Consider the following 27,459-nt stretch of genomic DNA (forward strand, 5'->3'; position numbering starts at 1 on the left):
TCAATGGTGGGGAGGGCTGTGCCCATAATGAACCGGGCTGTGTCCACAACTCTCTGCAGCCTCTTGCATTCTCGTGCGTTGGAATTTCCGTACCAGGCCGAGACGCAACCAGTCAGGATACTTACAGTATAATCACACCCATCAGGGGCCTTTGGTTGAGCAAGGTTAATCAGCATTGCTTTCCAGTGACAAAGGAAGCCTCATTATAATTGTACTGCAGTGGGCTTTGGTGAGACTTGAGGACGGAGTTATTTTTCAGATATATCTGCCTCGGAGGCAGTGCAGGGAAGTTTTACTACATTGGAGCAACAAAGACTGCTGGAGGAACTCAGTGGGTCAGGCAGCATTTGTGGAGGGAAATGGACAGTCGATATCCAGGTGAAGGGTCTTGAAAAGTCTCTTGATTCTCTTTCCCTGGGAAAAAGACTATGTGCATTCACCCTATCTATGCCTAAATTGTTAGTGAAGTTTACACAGTCAATACCGACCAGAGGCTCAGGGCAGACCTCTGACCTCCAACCGGGTCGCTGGTTTCAGACGAGGTCAAGTAGATACTGTTGGTCTAAGTGCTTCAACCTAGGGCATGAGTTTTCACCTCAGATCGATACCCCCATTCTCTATGCCTTCCCCACTCCTTCCCCTGATGGAAAATGAATAAGCACAGTGTCTGGATTGGCTGCCTTGAAGATGAGATTGTACATCTTGTTCACTCCCTAAACAACTACATGAAAGCTCATCATGACATTTTGCTTGCATTCACCAGAGGGGCTGAGTGGCTGATTTCTGTGCTGTAGCCGTGTAACAAAGAAAGGTTTACATCTATCAAGTGCCTCCCAAAGCCTTTGAAAGTAACACTGAAGTACCTTTGAGGTGTAGTTACTGATATAATGTGGGAGCACAGCAAGTTCCCACATACACTAATGTAGATTTAGCCAGAAATCTTATTTTAATCAGGACACTGTGAATAACTCTTCAGAATAACACCAAGAGAGCTTTCATATCCACGAGATAGCAAGTAAAGCCTCAGTTTAATATCGCATCTGAAAACCTGCACCTTTGATGCTACAGCACTTCCTTAGCACTGCAGTTGGGTGTCAGCCTAGAGTTTTGTGCTTGGGTCTCCAGGTAGATCTAGCATCCACAAAATTCTGACTGTGATGCAAGAGTCATGCCCACGAGCCCCAGAAGGCCCCAAGAACAACTTGTCCTGTCAGCCAGACATTAGCAAGGCCACAGTTCAAGAGAGGAGGAAAGGACAAAATGAGGCAGCTATAACATGGAAAAAGACTTCTGCTGGTTTAGTGTAGAGCCAACAATCGCATCAAAGCTCTAGCAATCTCACAAACCCTCACAGTGACCACTATAGTCGTTTGTGGCCTTTGTGATACAAGTAAGAAACTAAGCTGCTGATATTGTTAATACAATAGTTACGTAAGGAGAGCATTGAAATGCTTTGCAAATATTATTCAAATGTAAGTGTGAGTTATGATTATTTGTGTTTATGACATGCATTGTAACCGTGCTAGCTTAGCTCTCATTTCCCAATTGATGACAATTCTCAGGAAGTATCACCATGTCCTTCCACAACCCATGTGTTCAATGATACGGTCAACTTACTCCCAGCTTTACTGCACCCATACATCTCCAGCTGCTTCACTAGTGACCTTCCATTGTGAGGGGGATGTTCGCTAATGATTGCACAATGTTCAATTCCATTTGCATCTCCTCAGAAAATGAGATGGTGCATGCTTGCCTGCATCAAGACCTGGACAACATCCTGCCATGGCTAGAGTCATACCTTGCACTGGCTGTGGTTGTTGAAGGTCAATCATCCTTGCCTATTGACATCATTGCAGAGATCATGTCCTGGGCCCAGCCACCTTCACCAAGACCCGGGCAGCATTTAAGCAAGGACAGATAAATGGCAATCAGCAAAGTTTTTTTAACCAATGACCATCCCTAACAAGACAGTCTAAGGACCTACTCTTGCCATCACCAAGTCTGTCCACCGTCAACATTCTGGAGATCACCATTAACCAGAAATTAAAACTGGATCAAGCACACAAATAGCATGACTACAAGAGTAGGTCAGAGGCTGAGTGTCCTGCAGTGAATGACTTACCTCCTGACAGCCCAAGGCCTTTCCGCCATCTACAAGGCGCAAGTCAGGAGTGTGATGGAACACTCTCTACTTGCCTGGATAAGCACAGCTCCGGCAACTCCCAAGAAATCTGACATAATTCAGGACAAAGTAACACCCTTTAGTGGCACCCCATCCATCATCCTAACCAATTATTCCCTCCACCACTGGCATACAGTGGCTGCAGTGTGCACCATCTACAAAATGCACTCTAGTCTCCGACAGCACCTCTCTGACAGTGATCCATTATCGTTATAGGGTAAAAATACACTAATTTCAGTGGCACAGTGGCAGCTGCTGCCTCACAGCTCCAGTGACCTGGGTTCAATCTTGACCTCCTGCCCTGTGTGGAGTTTGCACATTCTCCATGTGGGTTTCCCCCCACTTGCCCCAGTTCTTCCCACATCCCAAGCACATGCAGTTTGTTGGGTTAATTGGCCACTGTAAATTGTCCGCAGTGTGTCAGTGTGTGGTAGAACCTGTGGGGAGCAAACAGGAGCATGAAGAGAATACAGTGGAGGATTAGTGTAAATAGGTATTTGATGACCTATACACACTCAATGGGCCAAAGGGCCTGTTTCTGAGCTGAATGAACTCTACTAGTTTGCATGCAGCAAGGCCCCACAAACAGCAGGATAAATAAAATAATAATTCTACCCTCGTTTTATTTCCATGTATGGGCATCATTGGCCAGCTTGTACACTTGAGAGGGTACAGCGTTAAATTCACAACTGTCACTGCAGTTGAAAGTAACGCTCATTAACCTTCAAATGTGCTTCAATTTCAGTTTAATATTTTGGCTAAAATGATATGTAACTGAAAAAAAACATGCAGAAGTGAAATTGAATACATCAGCCATTTCAGCATGAGTTAAATGTACAAACTGACGTACTGGGGATTTCACTTGCTTGCTGCTTTATTCTTTTGGAAATTACAACTGGTTGCAAAAGCTTGAGTCTTGTTTTTAACCCATGTTTGGTCCAGATACAAAAGGGGGAAAGTTCCACAAGAACCAAAGGTGTGGAAGAGTATCAGTCACCAATGTACTCCCCTCCACACGGTCACTTCCATTGTGGGACAGAAGGTGAGGAGAAGGGAACAAGAGGAGGTCAATACTCTTACACACAAACTTCTGACATTCACAAACCCAAGGGCCTGTTTCTGTCCTGTATGACTCTATGACAAACTTTCATAAAGGCAACTTTGCACAGCCTGCACTTTGTTGTTTCAAAGTGGTGGCAGTCAATTAAAATATAAAGCTGTGTAAAGATATTTGTATTGGTTTATTATTGTCACTTGTACCGAGGTACAGTGAAAAAGTTGTCTTGTGTACCAGTCATGCAGATCAATTCATTACACAGTGCAGATACATTGAGTTAGTACAGAGTGCATTGAAGTAGTACAGGTAAAAACAATAACAGAATACAGAGTAAAGTGTCACAGCTACAGGGATGTGCATTGCAGGTAGACAATAAGGTGCAAGGTCACAACAAGGTAGATTGTGAGGTCAAGAGTCAATCTCATCATACAAATTATCCATGGATTTTCACCATGGGTATCAGGGGAACACAGCTCTAAACCAGCACACAATGGATTTCATAAGGACAAGGAGGTGACGAAACTCACCACTGATTTCAAAGGAAGCTGCCCTGAAAAGTCTAGTGTTCTCTATTACAGGGCTTTCCCCTTTCTCTGCTGCTGTCAGTCTTCAATTCCATGGGAGCTTTGGCACCTAGAGGTCATGATGTCATTAAGCAGGCTGAACAGCTGATCACATTGAAAAAAATCTTATGAACAGGAAGGAGTAAACTTTAACTAGAAAGCATAAAATGAGCATAAAGTAAGATTTTTCTCTGATACAAGCTTTGAAATATTTTTGAGGGAATTACAATCCACACATTCAAAATTAGATTTTTGAGATGGGAGTGCTGCTGTATCATAACCATTCACAGGCAAGCACCTTGCCCAGGTGCTCTACCAATACACCAACCCTCTCCTCACTGAAGGCGAGTATGGAGGGTTCAGTTTGTTAATATCTGATTCTTGCTATTGCATTTTGTTGACAGCTGGTGTTGACACCTGTAACATTAGCGACATCAGCCTCCACCAGGTGACAATGAAACTGCATTGTTAACATTTCTGGCGCCTTTGGGACTTAAGCACATTCTCGTTTTTCTCCTTTTACCTTTTCTTTAAACAATGCCTGTTGAAGCCTACAGCTGGCTCTATTGACTAAACAAACACCCAATCTCCCTGTTGAGTGCAAAATCATACTACCATGCACATTAGTTGTCATTTTATCAACCGTGCCACCAAGGATATTGTAAAGCACAAAAGCAGCAATAATTTTTGGTTTTCTTTCAAAATCATAAAAAGACAGGAGGTCACTTGGCCATTCAAATTTGTAACGGTCCCCATGAAAGAGGTCCCCAATTAATCCCACTCTTTGCAGCTTCCCGATAGTTTTGGGATATTTCTCCGTGTATTTATCCAATTCCCTTTTATTCCAAATCAGAAGTATGTTCCTTCAATTTGATAATCAAAAAAAAACCTTGCAGATGATGGAAATCTGAAACAAAGATCACTAAATGTTAGAAACACTCAGAGGGTCAGGCAGCATCTGTGAAGAGAGAAATAGTTAATGTTTCAGGTTTGACGAAGGGTCTTCAACCTGAAATGTTAACTCTGTTTCCCTTTCTACAGATGCCACCTGACCTGCTGAGTGTTTCCAGCTTTTTCTGGTTTTGTTTCTTGGAGTTACTTTGTTATAATGAAAGTTTAAATCGTTACAGTACAGGGCAAGCCATGATTTTAGGTAAAATATGCAATTAATTTCAATCTGTTAGATGTAGGGGGTCTATTTTTCTCTACTTTTTTTTTAAATTCTCTTTTATCTGTTCCCAGTTCACCAATAACATAGGTACAATGGTGGTGCAGTCAGAACTTCCGATTCACACCTTCACCAAGACCACACTGTCATATCCCTTGCCCTTGCATCAGCTAATCTGCTGCTGAAATCCTTGTCTGAAGCACTGATACTTCTAGATTTGACTATTCTAATGCATATCTGACTGGTCAAAACCATTCTACGCTGTGAACCTGAGATCATCCGAAACCTAACTGCCCACATCCTAATTTACACCAAGTCACATTCACCCATTACCACTCTATTTTTTGACCTGTTTTGGCTCCGAGTTACATTGACACCTTATCACCTAAATTTTAAAATTCACACCCTTGTTTTGAATCCCTTGGTGATCTCACCCCCTATCTCTGAAATCTCCAGCAGCTCCAAGACCCTTCAATATATTGTCATTCCTGTAACTCTAGAGTGATGTGTACAGCTTTGTTCATCTTCAGATTGCCTCAGAGTTTTCTACAGCAGACTGTCTTTGACCAGTATCTAAAACACCTCACTGTTTAGCCTAGTGTGCAGCCAGGTGTCAACATCACAATAAAAAGGCCCTTATCAATGAGCTTTATCCAAATTTTTGTGCAGCACATTTTGTTTCAAAATACTTATGAAAATTAGAGGAAAATTTTAATTTGTTTCCAGGAATACTGTACATTAATCTCAATGGCACAAAGAAAAATATTTGTATATGGTGACAACAATATTCTAAGACAGAGAGGGCATGATTGGTTAGTTCCACTGGTGACTGCATGGCTGTTAGTGACTGTAATTGAGCTGATAGAGAAAGTCTATGTGTAACTAGCACCCACTTGCTAAAAAAAGTACTGATTAGATTGGGAGAAGTTGCTGCACTTTCTGTCATGAGCTCTACTTGCTCTGCTTTTGAAATGGACTATTTTCTGACTAAACTCAAGTTGTTAGGAGTGCTGTTAGCTTAGGTGTCCAGCCCACCCTGCATCCTACGCATTGGCTGAGGCAAAGCTGTCAGTAGAGGCTCTGAACAATAAGTAGGGTGGGAGAGTGTACAGGTCTATCCACACAATTCCATTGGTCATCAATTTAAATAGTCATTTCAAATTGCATTTAAGACTTCTAAGTGTCATTAGGTCTCATTCTGTAGGGCTCTCTAGATAAAATAAAGGAATAGTTAACTTATCTCAGTCCTAACACTGTCCTTGCCTGTCCATCACTGGACTATACCAGCGGCACTAGGGGAGTTTATATCACTGCTTTGTTGTATCCGTTTTCCATGATAGGCCTGGATAGTGACTAGTGCCAAAGTAAATGAAGGCCTTCGACAGGATATCACACACATACATGTTGGACGTGCTCTTCAAAATGGGCTTTGGGGAGGGAATCAGGAATTGGATCCAACTGCTTTACACAGACATCCATAGCGCAGTCCAAATCAATGGGTGGGAAACAGACAGCTTCCCCATCAAGTCTGGAGTCAGGCAGGGCTGCCCTCTCTCCCGTCAGGAAGGACGGGAGCATCAGAAGGGTGACGTTGCCAGGCAGCGGGGGCACCCAGGTGAAAACCTCCCTGTACATGGACGATGTGGCCGTCTTCTGCTCAGACCCGAGGTCAGTCAGCAGATTGATCAGCATCTGCGACCGGGTTGAGTCGGCATCAGGGGCCAGAGTCAACCGCGCGAAGAGCAAGGCCATGCTCTTCAGCAACTGGCCCGACCGAGCCAACGTCCCCTTCACCGTCAGGCCTGACTATCTGAAGGTGCTGGGGATCTGGTTCGGAGGGGCCAGGGCATGCAACAAAAATTGGCAGGAGCGGATTGGGAAGGTGAAGCAGAAACTGGGACTGTGGGAACGGCGCTCCCTATCGATAACTGGGAAGAACCTGGTCATCAGGTGTGAGGTGCTCTCAGGGCTGCTGTACTTGGCGCAGGTGTGGCCTGTTCCTCACTCCTCCGGCTTGGAAATCACCCGCGCCGTTTTCCGGTTCGTCTGGGGATCCAACATGGAGCGGGTCCGATGGGTCACCATGCACAAGTCCCTGGACAATGGGGGTAAAGGTGTCCCCAATGTCGCCCTCATGCTGATGACCACCTTCGTCTGTGGCTGCATCAGGCTCTGCGTGGAACCCAAGTACATGGGCACCAAGTGTCACTACGTACCGAGGTTCTACCTGTCCCGGCTGTTGCGAAGGATGGGCCTGGCCCCGTGGCCACACGGCGTCCCGGTCAGCTGGACGTTGCCGCACTACCTGTCCTTTGTGGAAAAGTTCTTCCGGAGCAACCCCTTGGACCATAAGTCCATCAGGAAGTGGTCAGCATGGAACATCCTGCAGACACTGCAGGAGAAGGACTCGATGGACACCATGGGGTGGTTCCCTGAGCAGACTGTCCAGACCATCTGGCAGAATGCCTCATCGCCAGAACTCACCAACAAGCACCAAGACCTCGTTTGGCTGGCGGTGAGAGGGGCCCTCCCAGTAAGATCCATCCTGCACGGTTGGGGCATCACCCCCAGCGCGCGCTGCCCCCGGGAGGACTGCGCTGGGGATGAGACGGTCGCCCACCTCTTTGCGGGCTGTGGGTTTGCGAGGGGGGTGTGGCGAAAGATGCAGGGGTCCTTGTCACGTTTCATCCCAAGCCGCAGCGTAACAGAGGATTGTCTGATCTACGGGCTGTTCCCGGGGACACACACAGAGACGGACATCAGCTGCTGCTGGAAGGCCATCAACTCGGTGAAAGACGTCCTTTGGTCTGCCCGAAAATTGTTGGTCTCCCAGCACTGCGAGATGTCCGTAGGGGAATGCTGCCGACTGGCACATTCCAGGCTGCAGGAGTACGTGCTGAGGGACGCACTGAAGCTGGGTGCAGCCAGCGCGAGGGCTCGGTGGGGAAGGACGACAGTTTAGGGTTCTTCTGCCACAGGAGAGGGAGGGGCAGGGTCAGGCGAGGAAGCCGCTCAAATGTTGTAAAGATGGGATTGGGGTATCACCTCAGGGAGCCACACATGTGGCATCGGTGCTGTGTTTTTTACATATAAAAAGGTAACACTAAGAATTGAACTGTACATGAATGTGAAGGTTTGAACAGTTTTTATTATTGTATATAGTTTCCTTTATTATGAATAAAGTTTATTTTGTTTAAAAAAAATGGTTGCCAAGAGCTGCTCTGTGGTTTCCAGCACAGGGAGCAGTCAACAGGGAAGGGTTGACTACCCAACCGCTGGTGTTCATGGCTCTCTAGCATAGAAAGCTCACGTCTACAAGCTCTCGCTGAGATTCACAAGCACCAGAAATAAATAGGAAGACTGAATTAGCTATCATTGAGATAGGATCTTTCCTGATATCGGAACTTCCCAAAATGCTTCCAGAGACTGGCTATTGGACAACTTGTGCTCATTTTTCTCTTTACCTGACATGGGTTCACCCACTGGACAGACCACTGCAACACCAATGACAGATAATGCTAAGCCAGACAGACATCTCTGTTTTATAGGGTTGGATTAGGTAAAGTGGGAAGGAGCAAGGCTTGTCCTTCACTACTTGGGCCTTCCCAGTGCCCCTTAGTACTTTAGAGGTGTAGTCACCGTTGCAACATAGGGAACAGCCAATTTATGCACAGCAAGATTCCAGCAGGACATGATGATTTCCTTATATGATGATAAAGGAATAAATATTAGCCAGGACATTGGAGGCTAAACCCATCTTCAGAATTATGCCATGGTTTTTTTTAAACCTCCACTTGAGAACACAGCTTAACAGAAAGGCAGTACTTCTCTGCACTGCAGTGAAGCCTCAGCCTAGATCTCTGCACTCAAGTTTCTGGAGTGGGGCTTGAATGTGCAGCCTCTGACTCAGAGGCAAGGTTGCTGCTACTCATGTGAATGTCAATATTGGGTCTGTACATTCTTCATAATCCAGTGTAGGATATTCAATTAGTGCAATGTTTTCCGTGTAGTCATTGTTGAATAACTCAATATATGATTCTGGGGAAAGAGGGAAATTCACATTACATTGGGCTGCATAGGACATGCATTGATGGTATGATAGAAACTAGGTCATTTGTGGTTTTCAAAGAACGTTAATGGAGACAATGTTTGTAATGCAACTGTCGCATTCTCCAATGCGCCGGGCTCCAACTGGAATCGGAGTACAGCAAAAGCAGCAGCTTAATGTTTTCCTTTTTTCTGTGTCCAGGGAACACAATTTCTCTCCCGACCGCCTCTGGTGCGAAGAAGAGGTTCTGGATCATCGAAGACATGTCCCCGTTTGGAAAGCGGCGAAAGACGGCCTCCTCTCGGAAGATGCTGGACGAAGGGATGATGCTGGAGGGCTTCAAGCGATACGACCTCTACGAGGACTGCAAGGACGCGTCCTGCCAGTTCTCGCTGAAGGTCACCCACTACCACTGCACCCGGGAGAACTGCGGCTACAAGTTCTGCGGCCGCACCCACATGTACAAGCACGCCCAGCACCACGACCGCGTGGACAACCTGGTCCTGGACGACTTCAAGCGCTTCAAGTCCTCCCTGCGCTGCAACTTCGCGGACTGCCAGTTTTCGGGGAACAGCACCCACTTCCACTGTCTGCGCTGCGGATTCCGCTGCACCGACAGCACCAAGGTGACGGCCCACCGCAAGCACCACGGCAAGCAGGACGTGATCAGCGCCGCCGGCTTCTGCCAGTTCAGCTCCAGCGTGGACTGCGAGGTGGCCGACTGCAAGTACAAGCTCAAGTGCTCGCACTTCCACTGCACCTACCCTGACTGCAAACACACGGTGGTGGGCATGTCCCAGATGGACTCCCACAAGCGCAAACACGAGAAGCAGGAGCGCGGGGAGGCGGCGTCCGCCTCGCCTACCCGTGAGGTGATGCACGGCGCCCTGGAGTACGATTCGCAGGCGTCCTCCCTCAACCTGGACGGCTCCCTCAACCTGGGCACCGGCGTGGACGGCCCGCTGTTCTTCCTGAAGAACCCGGCCGGCGTCGGCCTCAGCGACTCGCTCGACCTGAGCTCCAGGCCCCAGGAGGCGGCGGCGTCGGCGTCGGCGGCGGCCCGTTTTGGCGCCAACGCCGCCGCCCAGGAGGACGTCGCCGCCACGTCGGGCGACGCCGAAGACGACAACGACATGACGCAGGACGACGAGGAGCCGAACGACGACGAAGACGAAGACGACGACGACCTCAACACGGACTCCGACAGTAGCCATGATGGCACCGTGCCCGAGCACATGGACATGCTGGAGAAGGACGAAGCAGTGGGGGTGTAGCTGGCAGATCCACCTCCCCTCCTCCCCCTTACAAAGAATCTGTCCTCTATTCACTTATCTGGGATGACAAATTCCCTCCATTTTAAAAAAAAGAAATATTGTAGTAGAACTAAGAACCAAACCTCCACAGGCGTCGCAGTGTGAGGGGACCTGGGCAGCCTTTCCACCCCATCAGGATCAAATGGAGAGCCTCTAGACTCCTCCATCCTCAAACAATGCTTCCAGACCAGCTGACGACAACAGGACAGTGCCCACAACAAATAAATAAAAAAGAATCATGGATTACCGATGAACAAAACAATTGGCTTCAGATGGTACGTGCAGTAGGAAGAACTTGCTCCCTAAAAGATGTTTACAACCTGACCAACATGATTAAACCCTTTTAATATGCAGGAAAAAAATGAAAATCTATAATCCAACGTTCTGGAGTTGGACACCATGTAATATTTGGGTATTACCTTTGCTACCGAAAACTCCTTGGTTGCGTGTGTGCATGTCTGCTAGATTCTATTGTTTTAATTTTTTGGAATTTAAAGAAAAACAAAGTATATGAAACCGAAATTCATAAGCAGTTTTGAGCTGCAGTGTACATTATGGTATGGCAGAGTGTGCAAGTGAAGAATTTACAAAGGCAGTTTTAAATGGCCGTTTTCTGTAGTCAGTCCCACCGTCACCTCCAATGGGCGATGAGAAGCCTTCAAGGTTAAGACACATTAAACGCCTTCTTGCTAAATTCTGAAGCACTGAGTGTGGATGAACAAAAGTTCATTGTGAAACACATAATACTTGTGCTCAGACTGTGAAGTTTCATTTCTGCTCTTCCATTAATTTATTTTTACGTTGAAGATTTTTTCTCTCTCACTTACCCTGGAGTTTGCTTTCTTTTTATCCCAGATCACGTCCTATTACAGGTCTTTCCATTCCAAACCTCTCAGCCTCTTGGCGCTGTTCCAGAATGATTTTTTCCGCAATTGTAAAGAAGCCATATGGCATCTGGAAGCTTCTACAAGTTTTTGTTTGTTTTGTAGATAGAATGAGAACATTTCAAACAAAATTATTTTTATATATTTAAAGCAGAAATCAATTTGAATGTTGTAGATACTTTGAGGCCCAACATGGTCACATTGTTTGCAAATCATTTGCCACCACAATGAATCTAACTCTTTGAGGCTTAAAGCTGTGGTTCTTCTATTTAAAGGGGTCTCTGTGTTTCTGTGTATGAGTTTCTGATCAAAAGCTGTCTCTCCTCTGTGTTTTTAAGATTATTTGAAAACAGGGCCATTAGATCTTTAAAGCTGAGTATGATATATATAAATTTGCAAATTTAAAAGAAGCAACAGGAATCAGGTAACTATGTACAACACATATTTGCTAATTTTTCAGTCCAAACATAATACCCAAGGAGAACATATTAGAACAGAGCAAACCCATTTCACTGTCCCTTTCCTGCCTGACAACTTCATTGGTCATAAGAGAAAGTGTGTCCTATCAAATTTAGCGATCTGAAATAAAAAGAGAAAACATTGGAAAAATTTACCAGGTCGGGCAGCAACTGTGGAAGGAGAAACAGTTTCTCCTTCCACAGATGCTGCCTAACCTCATAAGATTTTTTCAGTGTTCTCTGTTTTATTAGAAACAGGTGTGATCTGCTTCCCCACGGTAATTATGCCACAGTCCTGCCGACATTCCCTGTCCCATGCTGAGATGATAGGGGAGTTTGTTTCTATTATAGCAGCCGGTTCAAGGACACCCTTGCCTGGGGCGGCTGCTCCTGAAGATGTAACCAAGTCTTTTCAGGTTTTTTTTTGTTTTTCCCCACCCCCAGCCGTCTTGATTTCTGCCTACACTAGTTTTGCTAACTGTATAGATTTGCAGTCCACACACAACACACACTTCAGCAGCAGATTAATGATGTCTATTTTCACCTTTCCCTGAAAACTCAGCCTCTTAATTGCTCTTCTAAAGTTGTCGGTTTAACACCTCATTAGTCACTAACTAGTAGAGTTTAGCTGGTGCAAGTCTCTTTAAAGTGGTCCTGTTATTGTAAATAGATTAGCTTTAGTGTGTAGTCCTTGTTATAGAAGACCCTGGATAAGACCAATTATAAACTTTCCACGTGGTGCATCCACAGATAAAATGGACAAATTATTCCAAAATGATAAAGCTTTGGGGAGCGTCCTACTGGTCAGAGCACCCCAACATGCTTTGACTCACCACACTTCATCTTGAGATATCAAATGAAGCAGAGGAAGATATTGTATCGACTAGCACCCTAAATTAACGGGGAGACCTCAGCCTTCAACCTCAAAAACACATCAACTTATTGCCTCCTGTAGTAGGGGAAGAATTGCTCTGATGCTCATTGTAAAAAGACATCACATTGCTGGCCCAAAGTTTCAGGTTTAAATGGAGGGCTGGTATCTCTGGGGAGGAGAGTCCCAAACCGTAGGCCCAGAGAATGCACAAGATCCCTTGAAGATCTGCCATTGACTCCTTCCCCTCCTCACCTCTTCCCCAACACCATTCAAAGGCAATGCACATGCTTCTAAATGGGTGCTGACAACACCAGCCCAATCTCCCGGATTATCCCTCAATCCCTCAAATTGAACAATGGGGGAAAACCAAAGGCCCCTTGTCTTTCTCCTGTCACCAAGTGCACAGGCTCGGTAGCAATTTTACCCCCAGTTCCCAGTCAGCAGCACAGGGTGAGCAGGGCTGTTTGCCCCCTTGTGCTGTAGCCAACATCCTCGGAACATTTACCTCAGCCTCTCTGCTCACTTGCCACCTCCACACACGACTATTCCCAATGGTGTTAGCTGGTCTCCAATATTGCACTCCACAAACTCCAGCCCATTCAATACAGCCTGGAACAACAACCAATCAGTTGGAGGAACTCAGCAGGTCGAGCAGCATCTTTCCCCTCACAGATTCCAACATCTGCAGTCTCTTGTGTCTCCAGCCTGGAACTAATCACTCAGAGTCCTATTCCCCCATCATATCACACTGTCCTCCATGACTGACATTGGTTCTCCAATAAACCCTACCCCAACCTTTGAAATTTAATTTTGCTTCATAGCAATGTCTCTCCATTAACTCAGTATCCTCACCATACTACCGTCCACCCCAGGAGACCCCAGTCCTCAGAGTTTAGCTCCACCACTCTGCCAGTTCGAGAAGGGAGACTCTGCCTCCCAAACAGCAAGACTGTAAAACTCCCCGCCATCACGCTCACATATCCCACCCCACCCAAGAGCCATTGGGACTGAAGGTGGTGTACCACAGGCACAGAATCAGGAATGGAGGAAGCCTTGCTGAGCTGTGGCCCGACCGCAATGCAGATGAGATGTGGAGTAATCTGGTGCTGGACCGTCAAATTTGACTGAAACATCATTATGACGGCAAAATATATCAAATCACTGTGAACTATTGTAGAAAGTGTAACAATTTTAAAATTGAGAATATACGTATACAAAATTACAAATAGTAAAAGAAAAGGGAACTGTGTGGATGGAGATGGTGGCATTCATAAAGAATGAGGTAATTAGTATTTTTTCCCTGCAAAGCTTATGTACAGAACAAAAGCATTCTTAATATGGTCCTACATCTAAGAAGCTATTTTCCTCTTTGACCTTCTGAAGATTCTTTTCCTTAAAAATATTAAAAAGTAACGCTTTCACTTAAAGCAGATTTTTATTAGCAGGTCAGTAGTGAAACCTGACAGATGTTTAACAGTGACACTGCTCTGCCATAGTTACACATCATGAGAATACTTGGGCTCCTATGGAATGAAATAATGGCTCTTAATAGAGCAGTGTCTGATCCTTATGGTACATGTTTCTGCAGTTCTTTGAGTGAAGCACTACAGGCAGGTGATGAAAGTAATGAGTGTGTTAACCTGCTTTGTGTTTTTTTGTAACATATATAAGTTTGCACTAATTCTGTTTTATATTAGAAACAGTTGTGAACCCTACCAATTAACATGAAATGAGGACTCTATATAATTGCCATTCTTAAAGTAACAGTAGCCCCTTTTCTGGCAGGGTAGAAGTTCCTTGCTATGTATCTGAACTTCTATGATTACTTAATAACAATCCCTGCAAGTAACATACTTGAGAGGAAGTATTATGGCAGGCTGTGTTGGAACAGCTCACTTTCCAAATCAACCACAGCACACCAGACCTATGGGGTGGTCAGTGTCAAATACAATCCTCCCAAGTACTCAATGGAAAGGGGCTACTGTGGCTTTAAGGAGGACACACATAACACAGGGCACAACTGTAACCAACATTAACCCTTTGAGGAGTAATCCTTTCCGCACTAAATTGTGAAGTAAAGTGAGGTTACTGTGTTCCATTCTAGTCAGTGATGGAGATTGTGTCTGTGTGTGCACTTGTAAAAGCATGCATGTAGTGTCTGTGTGCATGTGCAAGTGATTGTGTTTACCTGTGTGTCTGTACTTGGCATGAGTGAGCAAGTCTTAGTATGTGTGCCCATGAGAGAGAGCACGAGTCTCAGTACATGTGTATTTATCTGTGTGTGTTTGCAGGTGCATGTATACATGAGCATTTGTGTGCAAGTGAGCAAGTTTCAGTGTGAGTGTTTGTGCGCGAGTGAGCAAGTCTCAGTGTGAGACAGAGGGAGAGACTCTGAGCCCTGTGCTTTTTACTCATGGTGTTTTGTAAGATCCAGCATTCTGTATGATTTATTTCATTCAACAGGAAATAAAATTAAATCAAAACAACTGTTTGAGGAATTCCCACCCACACACACAAAACAAATCCACCGATCCTCAAAGGGTTAAAGCCACGAAAATAATAATATGTTGCATTTAAAGAACTTCCTTTTTAAAAAAAATAATTCTGGAATAACCCATAGATTTTTTTGTGTGTGCAATTCCTTTAAAGATGGAAGTGTAACAGGCTCTTGAACAATAAGGCCATTTATACATAGACTGTTAGCACTGACACAGAGTGTGGTTCAGGTTTAACTTGAATTTTGTAGGATGCAAATTAACAGGTTTCCTATGAATATTAATTGCTAAATAATTTAATACCGTTATCTCTCAGTTTTATTTTTGTGTGCTCTTTATCTTGCTGTCGATCCACTAGTGGGTTCTATTTAAAAGTCAGAGAAGAGGCAGGCAATACTAATTGTTTTTTTTTCAAATTCAGTATGTATCTTGAAAGAAATACTGTAAAATGCTTAGAGTTGGGAAACAGTTTATGCACTTGGATCTAACCGCTGTGTGTCCCTTTTTTTTTAAATACATATAGAGCATGTTAAAAGTCCGAAAGCTGTTAAGTTTTTTTTCCTCTTCCTTCCTTTCTTCTGTGATGTTTTGAAAAACGGGTAACACATCACCAGATGTTTGCCAGATGGCATTGTGTAGATAGTCTACCAGAATATGAAGAGAAATGAAAATAATCATTATGTACAACCAGACAGAAACAACCTCCTAATCTTCTAAATAGTCAAGCTGCTGAAGCAATCGATCATTTTACTGTTAATTTAACTAAAACTGGATTGATCTTTTGGAGACAAGAGAAAGAAAAAATTACAATGTAGCAAAAAGAAAATTCTAGCCTTTGTAATATATATATTGCACACTGGGATAAGAAGCCATCTCTAGATCACATGGATTTGTGTAATTTTTTTCTCTGTGGGGAGAACTTGATCCACATACGGTGTACATGGCTCTCTATACATGGAGACAACTCAACTTTTTTTAAATGCTTTGGAAAAGACGTTCTCCAATACTTGAATATTGACCCCCCTCAGCACCTATGTTATTGATAACTGAATATTTTTCCACTTGAATCTAGTGCTGTTAGAAATTTAATATATGTGTTTTATTTATTTGATTGGTTTTGCATGACTGATGCAAGGGTTTGAGATTTTCACTCAATAAAAACTGGAAAAAAAACAGAACCATTCTCGGCCATTATTTAATGCACTTTGCTGATGATCACCTCAAATGTAGAAAGACGGCCCAGAATCGATACATAACCACAAAACTGAAAAGAAAATCAAGAGAATTGCAGATGCTGGAAATCTGAAACCAAACAGGAAATGCTGGTAATGCTCAGAATTTAATAAAGTTATTAATAAATTAATACATTAATTGGCTCAGCTAATGAATAACAGCGCCATAAAACACAGGGCTCAGTTGGTTAGTATATTCAAGAGAGAGATTGATAGTTTTTGAGATTTATTATTATTTATCAGGCAGCATCTGTGGAGAAAGAAACAAGAGTTAATGTTTAAGGTTGAAAACCCTTCATCAGACATTTCATGTCTTCAACCTGACATGTTAACTCTGTTACTCTCTCTGCAGATGCTGCCTGACCTGCTGAGAACTTCCAAGAATGAAACGATGTTTGAGGTTGAAGGGATGACTGTGATTGGTCAATAGGGTGGAATTTTAAGGAGGATCTTAAAGGAGGAAGGAGATGAGGAGTGACACGTGGTGGGAATTCCAGACTGCAGGATGGGAGCCTAGAGGCACGGCTGCTGATGATGACACAAAAGGAGGGAGAAGGTACACAAGGTGATGGTGAGGGAAATGGTAATAGGTATGCAGTGCTGAAGGAGGGGAGAGATTAGGATGAAGCCATTGAATGATACAAACTTAAACCATGTTGGCATCTTCCCATGGAGAACAGATCCAAGGAAGAGACCCTGCCTTCGAAATTGAACAAATCCAGTAGCAGTTACAACTCACCCAAACAAATGGCATACATTCCCCAAATGAACCCATCCTTCTGACACCAACCATTCTAACAGGATTCACTTTGCTCCCTGTGTCCATCCAGATGTTCACTTTGCAAGCCAAGCCCTCTCACTGTTTCTTTAGCCAGCCCAAGGTTTGGCTTAAGGTTTATTCCCTCTATCTTGCTGGCACCTAGATATCTCTATAAACCTCACTCAGTGAAACTGCCTCTTCAAAGCCTGGTACCTCTGGGTTATTAGATAGGCTTGCAATTATAAGATTTAAAGTATGATTTTTTCTGTGGGAGACGTAGGGAAGGAACTTCCTGCCCTAGTAAATAGATATCATTTACTTATTAGATTCATCGTCTGCACTGATCATCAAACACCCATTTTACACCAGTCTCATTGTATTCTCCCCACATTGCCATCAACTCCCGCCAAAGCCCACTGCTCACCTACACAACCAGGGGCAATTTACAGCAGCCAGTTAACCTACCAACCTGCATGTCTCTGGGATGTGGGAGGAGACCGGAGCACCTGGAGGAAACCCACAGTCACGGAGAACATGCAAACTCCACAGTCAGGATTGAACCCAGGTCGCTGGAGCTGTGAGACAAAACTACACCAGCTGTGCCACCGTTCCACATTATCTGTGGTGACCTTGGTTTTTACAGGCCCATTATTCATTCTGAGCTGGTGGCAGTGTGTGACTGTTCTGTGAATAACTAAAGAATAAGTTGTTGAGTGACCCTAATTGGTGAGATTGGACTGGCCAACCATCTTTTCTCACTCACCACTTGATGTTGTCATTCAAAGCTGCAATTCTTCCAGTGCCTACTTGGTATCTGGTCCTGTCCTGGCTGAGTTGTGGTAAAGATTACACTAGGGTGGCTGAATGCAATATTGCTTGCTCACTCAGAGGGTGGTGAATCTTTTGAATTCTCTACCCAAGACGTCCATGGAGGCTCAGTTGATTAGTGTATACAAGATAGAGATCAACAGTTTGTTAGATATTAAGAGAGTCAAGGAATGTGGAGTTGGTGCAGAAAGTGTTGCTGAGGTAAAAGATCTTCAACTAGCTCAAGTAGGCAACCTGGCAGGCATGGACGAGTTGGGCTGAAGGGCCTGTTTCCATGCTGTATGATGCCATGTTGACTGAACATACTGAATGGCAGAATAGACATGAAGGGCTGAATGGCCTACTCCTGTTTCAAGTTCTTAAGCTCTCCTGTCATGGAACTACCTAATAACATTCAGCAAAGTCTTCCCATCACTAAGCTGCAGCAGCTGATAACATTACAGATGGCATGCAAATTTATGAATTAATGTGTGTAACTGTAACCCGGGTAATGTATCTAAATTTTCACAAATACTGGAAATAGCAGACTGGGTCACCCGAGACAACAAACCTTCAAGATATTGCAAGAGTGAGAAAATAGGCAACATTCTGAAAATAGAAACCTGATAATCAGCTTGATGTTAAATAATTTAAACACTGTGAAAAGTATGAATGGGTAACTCTTGGTGATATCTCAATGATCAGACCGTGAGAAACATCTGACTGTTTAATTGGACATTGAGACATTCAAAGTATAAACATCTAGCATTGATGGACAATTGTTCAGGTGCTTTTCTGCATTATCAAGGGTATGAGAGGGTAGCATAGTGGTTAAGTTACTGGTTTGGTAACCAGGGGCAGAGCACTGGTGACAAAAACCACAGCAACTGAGAAATTTATGGTTGAGTAATGAAATAAATCTGGAATTTAAAACTACTCTCAGTAAAGTTGACCATGAAGCTGGAGTTTTGTCTTAAAAACCCATCACCATTAGTATTGGTTTATTATTGTCACATGTACCGAGATGCAGTGAAAAGCTTTTGTTTTGCATGCCATCCAGACAGATCATGCCGTACATAAGTACATCGAAGTAGTGAAAAAAATGCAGAATCTAGTGTTGCTGTTACAGAGAAGGTGCAGTGCAGGTAGACAAATAAAGTGCAAGGGCCACGATGAGGTAGCTTGGGAGATCAAGAGTTCATCTTTTAGCATATGAGAGGTCTGTTCAAGAGTCTGATAACAGTGGGATAGAAGCTGTCCTTGAGCCTGGTGGTACATGTTCTCAAGCTTTTGTATCTTCTGCCCGATGGGAGGGGAGAGAAGAGAGAATGTCTGGGGTGGAAGGTTCCTTGATGATGTTGACTGCTTTCCCGAGGCTGTGAGAAGTGTAGACGGAGTCAATGAAGGGGAGGCTGGTTTTCACGATGGACTGGGCTGCACTAAGGAATTGTGCCACCTGTAGCTGGTGTGACTCCGGACATAACAAATGGGCAACCCCTTTACTTTTAAATCTAAATCCTCCCTCAAGCATGTCCTGCTTGGTGGATTTTTGCCAACACCTTCCATCACATTGCTGATGATTTAGAGTAGACTGATTGGCCAGTAAATAGGCAGATTAGATTTGTCCTGCTTTTTATGCCAGATACCTCTCCCTGACCAAGAATATCCTGCTGAAACTCTGGTAAAATAGTGCTGGAGGATGCAGAAAAATAAAGTCAGGGCAATGGATTAAATGAGAAGGAATAATTCTGAGAGAGAGGGGAATGGAGAGGTTAGGAGTGGACAGTGCCGAGAGGATTTATAGTGAGGACAAGGTTGTGAAGTTAATGGAGAGAGTGAAGCTGGCAAGAAAGGTGTGAGGAGTGAGACCACGTCCTTTATAAATGAGGTGGAGCTGTCTTTTAAGAACTAAATTGGAAAACAAAAGCCGATCAATGAGACACCGTTGTCTGTCATCATAAACCGTGGCCTCCCTCTGTGCATACCAGCCCATCTCTGCCAAAGGTGCTTCAGAACTGTGAGAGATAGGAAGGATGCCTTCAGGTACTTGGTAGTTTTTGACAGAAGCTAATAAAAGGATGTAATATTTTAGATATCTTGGAGAATATTTTAGTCCTAAGTAAGTTGCATGTCACTTTGTTCTGAACACTAAATTCTGCACACATAATGGAAAAACTCAGGGCAATCATAACCAGGTGGTTTCGCTCTGCTGGGCCAATAGAAAGTCACAGATTCATTTACGCATGGGCAAAGTGAAGTCAGCCCACTGAGTCTACACTGGCTCAATGTTAGAGCACCCCAGCCAGTCCCACTCCAACACCCTTACCCTAAAGCCTCAAAAGTTTCCCTTCACATACTTAACCAGCTCCATTTTCAACACCACAGTCAATCTTCCCCCACTCCCACTCCAACCACTCACTGCGTATATAAGTTTTTCCTTACATCATGTTTGGTTCCTTTCCCAATCACCTTCATTCTGAGTTTCCTGGTTCTTGACCTCTCCACCAATCGGAACTGTTTCCTTCAATCTACAGAGTTTATATTCTTGATTATTTTAAATACTTCCAGTAGATCTCCTTGCACCGTCCTCTGTTCCAAGGGGAACAAGACCTTCTATGTAATCAAAGGACTTCATCCCTGGAATAGCTTCAGTAAATCTCTTCTGCACTCACTCTAAGACCTTTACATCTTTCCTGAATTCAAGTTCCTGGGTATCAACATCTCAGAGGATCTATCCTGGGCCCAACACTTTGATGCAATCACAAATAAAGGCACGCCAGCGGCTGTACTTTGTTAGGAGTTTGAGGAGATTTGGTACGTCACCAAAGACACTTGCAAATTTCTACAGATGTACAGTGGAGAGCATTCTGACCGATTGCGTCACCATCTGGTATGGAGGCTCCAATGTGCAGGATCGAAAGAGGCTGCAGAGGGTTGTAGACTCAGCCAGCTCCATCACGGGCACAACCCTCCCTGCCATCGAGGACATCTTCAAGAGGCAATGCCTCAAGATGGCAGCATCCATCATTAAGGACCCTCACCATCCGGGACATGCCCTCTTCTCATTACTTTGGGGAGGACGTACAGGAGCCTGAGAACCCACACTCAGCATTTTAGGAACAGCTTCTTCCCATCCGCCATCAGATCTCTGAATAGTCCATGAACACTACCTCATTATTCCTCTTTTGCACTAAGATTATCTTTATTAGTCACATGTACATCGAAACACACAGTGAAATGCATCTTTTGCGTAGAGTGCTCTGGGGGCAGCCCGCAAGTGTCACCACGCTTCCGGCGCCAACACAGCATGCCCACAACTTCCTAACCTGTACATCTTTTGCAATGTGGGAGGAAACCGGAGCACTCGAAGGAAACCTACACAGACACAGAGAGAACGTACAAACTCCTTACAGACAGCGGCCGGAATTGAAACCAGTTCGCTGGCCCTGTAATAGCATCACACTAACTGCTACACTACCGTGCCTGCCCATTATTTATTTCGTAACTTATATTAATTTTTATGTCTTGTACTGTACTGCTGCTGCAAAACAACAAATTTCACAACATACAGTATGTCAGTGATAATAAACCTGATTCTGATTCTGAAAGTGTAATGGTCAGAACTGGACATAGTACTCAAGTTGTGGCTGAACCAATGTTTTACAAAGGTTCACTTCTCTTGCACTCTGTTATCAAAGCCCAGGATTTTAAATGCTTATTTAACAATTTTCTCAACCTGTTCCATCACTTCTGACAAAACATAGATACAAACCTCCCCCCCCCCACCCCCACCCCCCAGATCACCCTCTGTTCTTGTACCTCCACGGGTGGTGGCAGAAACAAATGCTTAAGAGGAATTTAACCGGACACTTAAATAGGCAAGGCGTATAGAAGGATATAGTCCTAATGCAGTCAAATGGGATTAGTGTAGATGGGTGCGGACATGGTGGGTCAAAGAACCTGTTTCTGTGCTGGATGACTCTATGACTTTATAAGATGTAATACTTTGCATTTCTCAGCATTAAATTTCATCTGCTACAGCAGTCCCTTTTATTCCATGGTCTTCAATCTTGGCGATAAACCTATGAACAGGCACTTAATCAAATGGCTTTTGGTAGTCCATATACACATCAACCACATTTCCCTCATTGACCCTCACTGTTATATCTTCTAAAGCTCTATCGAGTTGATATGAATTGCCTTTAACAAATCCATGCTTTCTCTAATCAAACCACACTTGTCCAAGTGACAGCTATTTTGTCCCTGATAAGCATTTTCCTTACCACTGAGTTTAAACTGATTGGCCTGTGGTTACTAGGTTTATCCTGCAGCCTTCCTTGAAGAAGGGTGTAATATTTGCAATTACCCCTGACTCTACAGATGTTTGGAGGACTATGGCCAGGCAAGTTCCTCCCTTCCTTCCTTCCTTCCTCAGCATCTTGGGAGGAATACAACATAAAAAACAGGAGGAGGAGGAGTAGGCCACTCTTCTCCTTGAGTCTTCTCCGCCATTCAGCAAGATCATGGCTGCTCTGAGGTAACCTCTGCTCTGCATTCCCATCCCACCCATAGTGACTTCCACCATTTTTTACTCACCAAGAACTTATCTGCTCTGCCCTAAAAGTATTCAAAGACACTGCTTCCACCATCCTTTGATGAGGGAGTTTCCAAATAATTGCAAACCTGTGAGAGAATAACATTTGCCTCAACTCTGTCTTAAGTGAGCGACCCCTTACTGTTAAAAACTGACCCCCCGCTTCTAGATTCTCCCACAAGAGGAAACAACCTCCCCGCATCCACCCTGTCAAGGCTCCTCAGAATCTCATGCGTTTCAATCACCCCATCTGGACCTGGTGATTTATCCACTCGAAACGCAGCGAGCCTTTCAGTCTCAACCCAAAACGTTGACTGTCCCTTTTCCTCCACAGATGCTGCTCGATCTGCTGAGATCCTCCAGCAATTTGTTTTTTTTTACTCAGGATGCCAGCACCTGCAGTCTTGTGTCTCCCAGCCTTTCAGGTAATACTTCTTCACTCATCCAGGATCTCAACTACATCATCCTTTGCCAAGATCCCAGACTGGTGAAGACCAATGCAAAGTACCCATTTAGAAGCCCAAACATGCCATGTAACCCCACCAGCAGATTAAGATGTTCCACTTACAAATTACCCTCCCCCCCCCCCATTCATGTTTATAATTGGGACCTTATGCAAGAAATTGAGTTAAGTGGCTCTATGGGCAACACAGACTGATAAGAGGAAGAAACTGAATGATCGTCTCACAGAAATGACAGCAGTTCTTAAATAGAAACAGAAATGACTGGAAACAGCAGGTCAGACAGCATTCGTGAAAAGAGAAACAGTTAATGTTTCAGGTCTGGGACCCTGCAGCAGACCTCTTCTCTTTCCACAGATGTTACCTGAACTGCTGATTGTTTCCAGCATTTTCTGGATTTCAGATTTCCAGCAGGTTTTTGATATTTCACTCCACTTTTTAATCCCCGCACCACCTCCATGACCCCATACAATAAACTGTTAAATATGCTTGTGTGTTGAATTTTATGTGCTGGTGGACAGGCATGTTATATGAGAACATAACACGTTATATAAAAACACAACAAGGTCCTGTCGCTTTTGTTTGTTGACTTGTATAACTGGATTCGAAGAATTTAAACCAACAAGTTCCTTCTTGTCAATGCGGATTTCTGAAAAGCAAGTTCCGCCTTTGTGTCTCAGAGTGCCACAGCACACATGGATCTCACAAGCATCACTTCTGAGGACTGGCAATCGCTTATTCTAGGGTGAGGACAGGATCCAAACTGACACTTGACGTCGCTAAATTTACCACTGCTTCCAAAGCTCGAGTCAGTCTGTAAATTTTGTCACTTTCACCTTGTGTGGCGGCATTCCTGCCTCTGACTCCCAAACAGAGAACTGGAGAATTAAAGTACCTCACCTGAACCAATTATAATTTTGCCAGAAAAAAAATATGCTCAACAGCCATGAGCAGCAGACGCCTCTGTTGTCAAAGGCTACAGATTTCGCAATGTTTGCCCTTTAAAATGTGAACATTATTTATGTAGAAACCTCTGTCCAACACTTTCTCCTAAGTTGAAGATACTACATGCAATAGATGTACAACCCCATATAAACCAATTAATTCTTTCCATTTTCCAGAATTTATTTGCTAGACGTGTGGGCAGGAGAAGTTTGGACCTGGTGGCATAAAATGTTGCAGGCAGTTGTCTTATTGGCTAATCAGAGCTGAGACCGCAGAGTCCAGCACAATCCCCACACAGGACCAGCGGGAAGCCCAACCTAGGCCACTATTAGATTCTCCCCAGAATTGCTTGTGAAGTAACTTCCAGAGGGGGGGGGAAGAGAGAGGGGGGGGAAGAGAGGGGGGGGGGAAGAGAGGGGGGGGGAAGAGAGGGGGGGAAGAGATCTCAGCACTGATGTCCGTGATCTTAATCGGCAAGTGGCAACAAGGATGAAATAGATTACAAAACACAACACAGAACAGCACAAGAACAGGCCCTCCGTCCCACCATGTTGTGCCAAACTAATTCAACTAGTAATTAAAAGCCTAACTAGACCCATCCCTTCCACCTACACAAGGTCCTTTTCTCTCCATCCTCTGCACATCCATGGGCCTGTCTAAGAGTCTCTTAAACACCTCCATCGTATCTGCCTCCACCACCACCCCTGGCAGCACATTCCAAGCACCCACCTCTCTCTGTATAAAAAAAATACTTGACCTGCACATCTCCTTTGAACTTCTCCCCTCTCATCTTAAATGCATGCCCTCTGGTATTAGACATTTTGTCCCTGGGAAAAAGATACCGGCTGTCTACTCTATCTATGCCTCTTATAATCTTATAAACCTCTATCAGGTCTCCCCTCAGCCTCTGCTGCTCCAGAGAAAATAATCCAAGTTCATCCAATCTCTCCCTTATAGCATCTGCCCTCTAATCCAGGCAGCATCCTGGTGAACCCCTTCTGCACCCTCTCCAAAACCTCCACATCCTTCCTGTAACGGGGCGACTAGAAAAACATTTAAAATATCTACAAATGAGATTGTGAGAGGTCACAGTGATAAAAGACTTTAACTCACAAATGTTCAGGTTTTCATCAGTCTCTTCTGTTGGTATTTTTAGAACAGCAGCCATGACTATTGGGTATCACCCTTGCATCCGAGTCAGAAGGTTGAAGGTTCAATTCCTACTCCACATACTGACAGTTCAGTGCAGGATGGAAATGGGGCACACAGTTGGAATTGCTGTCATTAATTCAAGGCCTTGGCTGCTCTCTTGAAGCTCAATCCTTGGAGCTGGGAAGGTGCCCTGGTCAATATTTATCCCTCAAAAACAAAACAGATGATCGAATCATTGTCATGTTGCTGTTTGTGGGAGCTTGCTGTGCACAATTTGGCTGCTGTGTTTCCTACATTACAACAGTGACTGTGCTGAGGTCGTACTTCACTGGCTGTGGAATCCTTGGGATGATGAAATATACTGGAGAAATGCTAATTACTCCCTTTTATTGATAACCTCCCTGCATAAACCTTATGTTACTTGAAGTGGGGCAGCCAAGAAGTTTGAGTTGTAAAGAAACATTTCTAAAATCAGTCCCTATAACTCAAACCCAATTGACCTCGAAAGCACATCACCCATTCTTTCCTAATCAGCTTAGTCTGCGACTGGGTAACGCTGTCTTTATTTTTTTTATTATTAATCAGGACAGTTTGTAGAAACTCAGCCCTGATACTGCAGGAGCAGTGTTGGGCATTGCAGGTTTCATAGAGCCATACAGCACAAAAACAGGCCCTTCAGTCCACCACATCCATGCTGACCTTTTTGCCCACCTACACCAATCCCATGCAGTCCACTGCAGAGTAATGTGGTGCACTGCAGGAGGACTGCAGAACTTCCCCGCAGTGGGAAAGAATAAAACGAACTCTTCTGTCTCGACCATTCTAATGTACAAAAGGAAGGGAGAGTTGCCCAAAGCCACTCCTTATCAACTCACCGCCTGGTGTGTGGCCTTACAGAAAAGAAAGAGCCTGTCTATAATGCATTACTTATAAGCAGGTACATAATATTGATGTCATAAAATCCGCCAATCAGTTCCTTGTCATCGCCAACTCTAAGCTGGGTAATGCCACCTGCTCTTTGATGGGTTTCTGTACAACAAATAGTAAAGAAAATTTACATTCAGATTAGTTTATTGTCATACACACCAGGGTGCAACAAAATTCCTTGCTCGCATGAAGCTCACAGAATAAACGTACACACGGTAATAATAAATACAACAATACAAGTTCTGCGATGAGCTCAAAACAACGGAACGGTGCAAAGATTACAGTGCATTCTGAAGTAACGTAAAAAGAAATGCTACAGTGACAATCACTGAATAACCAAGAGAGGCAGAGCTGAGAGTCCGAGAACACAACAGCACCACTGGGGAGGGGATGCGAAGGAGGTGATTGGTTCAGAAGTCTGACAGCAGTGGGGAAGAAGCTGTTCTTTTCGTCCTACGATCCAATAAATGAGGGGAAAAAAGCTCATGAAACTTACTCTTGGCCACGAAGCATCACGACCTCATCCAATGCATGCATTTTCAGTGCACCGGTGCCTCTGATGGCTAATACATTAAGCCAGTCTTGTCTAAATTAAACTGCTGTGTAAAGAGAATACTTGAAGGTCACGCCTTTCAAACCCTCACCTACAGCAACACATTGGGAGTGTTTGGTTTGCAACTGCTGTACATACAGTATATGCTGTAAACATTCTGCAAAGAATGAATCACCGATTGATTTCATTAATGAACTAATGTGGCATGGTGGAGAGACAATGAACTTCATTGTAAACAATCAAGAAATCTTACTAAAGCAATACTTTCAGCCACTGATTATTTAAGATGCAACTCCTGTTCATCCACAGCTCGTCAACTTTTCTACATTTCTATTCGCTCACCTCAGTGTAAAAGAACGACAAATCACTGCCATCTGCTCAAGGGTATTTAAAGAGAGGCAATAAATACCAACCTTGCCAGTGCCAACCACAGCCCACAGTTGAACATAAAATAAAACTGGTTTAGTGGCAGTGTACTGAACACATGGAAACAGATTCAACGTTAACAGCCACACACAAAATGCTGGAGGAACTCAGCGGGTCAGGCAGCATCTATGGAGGGAAATAAACAGTCAACATTTCGGGTCGAGCCCCTTCATCAGGACTGGAAAGGAAGAGGGCAGAAGCCAGAATAAGGTGGTCAGGGGAGGAGCACTGTTTGGCAAGTCCAGGTGAGAGGGGGAAGGTAGGAGGGTGGGGGAGGGGGATGAAAGGGACTGATGCAAGAAGCTGAGAGGTGATAGGTAGAAGAGGCAAAGCGCTGGAGGAGGAGGAATCCGGTAGGAGAGGGCAGTGGACCATGGTCTGTAGATGTCTTTAATAAGCATCACATAGTTCACCCAGCTTTCCTCACCATTCACTCATTCCAAAGATTTGAGGTCAGAATCGCCTCCTCCATTACTAAGATACCATTCAGTAAAATACAACATCAAATGGCTCTCTTAGAGATCAATAAAAAAGGTGTCTGTGATCACACCTCAGATAAA

General features: G+C 44.3%; 1 protein-coding gene across 1 annotated transcript in view; it reads left to right on the top strand.

Moving 5' to 3' along the window:
• Window positions 1–16,214, top strand: part of casz1 (castor zinc finger 1) — a gene marked incomplete at its 5' end in the record, with an annotated part of 111,256 nt that extends 95,042 nt beyond the window's left edge. Inside the window, one exon of the mRNA XM_052039503.1 lies at window positions 9,220–16,214. Within this exon, the coding sequence (XP_051895463.1) occupies window positions 9,220–10,292 (1,073 nt within the window). The remainder of the gene's footprint in view (window positions 1–9,219) is intronic.
• Window positions 16,215–27,459: the final 11,245 nt, after the last annotated feature.

Source organism: Pristis pectinata, chromosome 26, assembly GCF_009764475.1.
Source record: "Pristis pectinata isolate sPriPec2 chromosome 26, sPriPec2.1.pri, whole genome shotgun sequence".
NCBI classification, from domain to species: Eukaryota; Metazoa; Chordata; class Chondrichthyes; order Rhinopristiformes; family Pristidae; genus Pristis; species Pristis pectinata.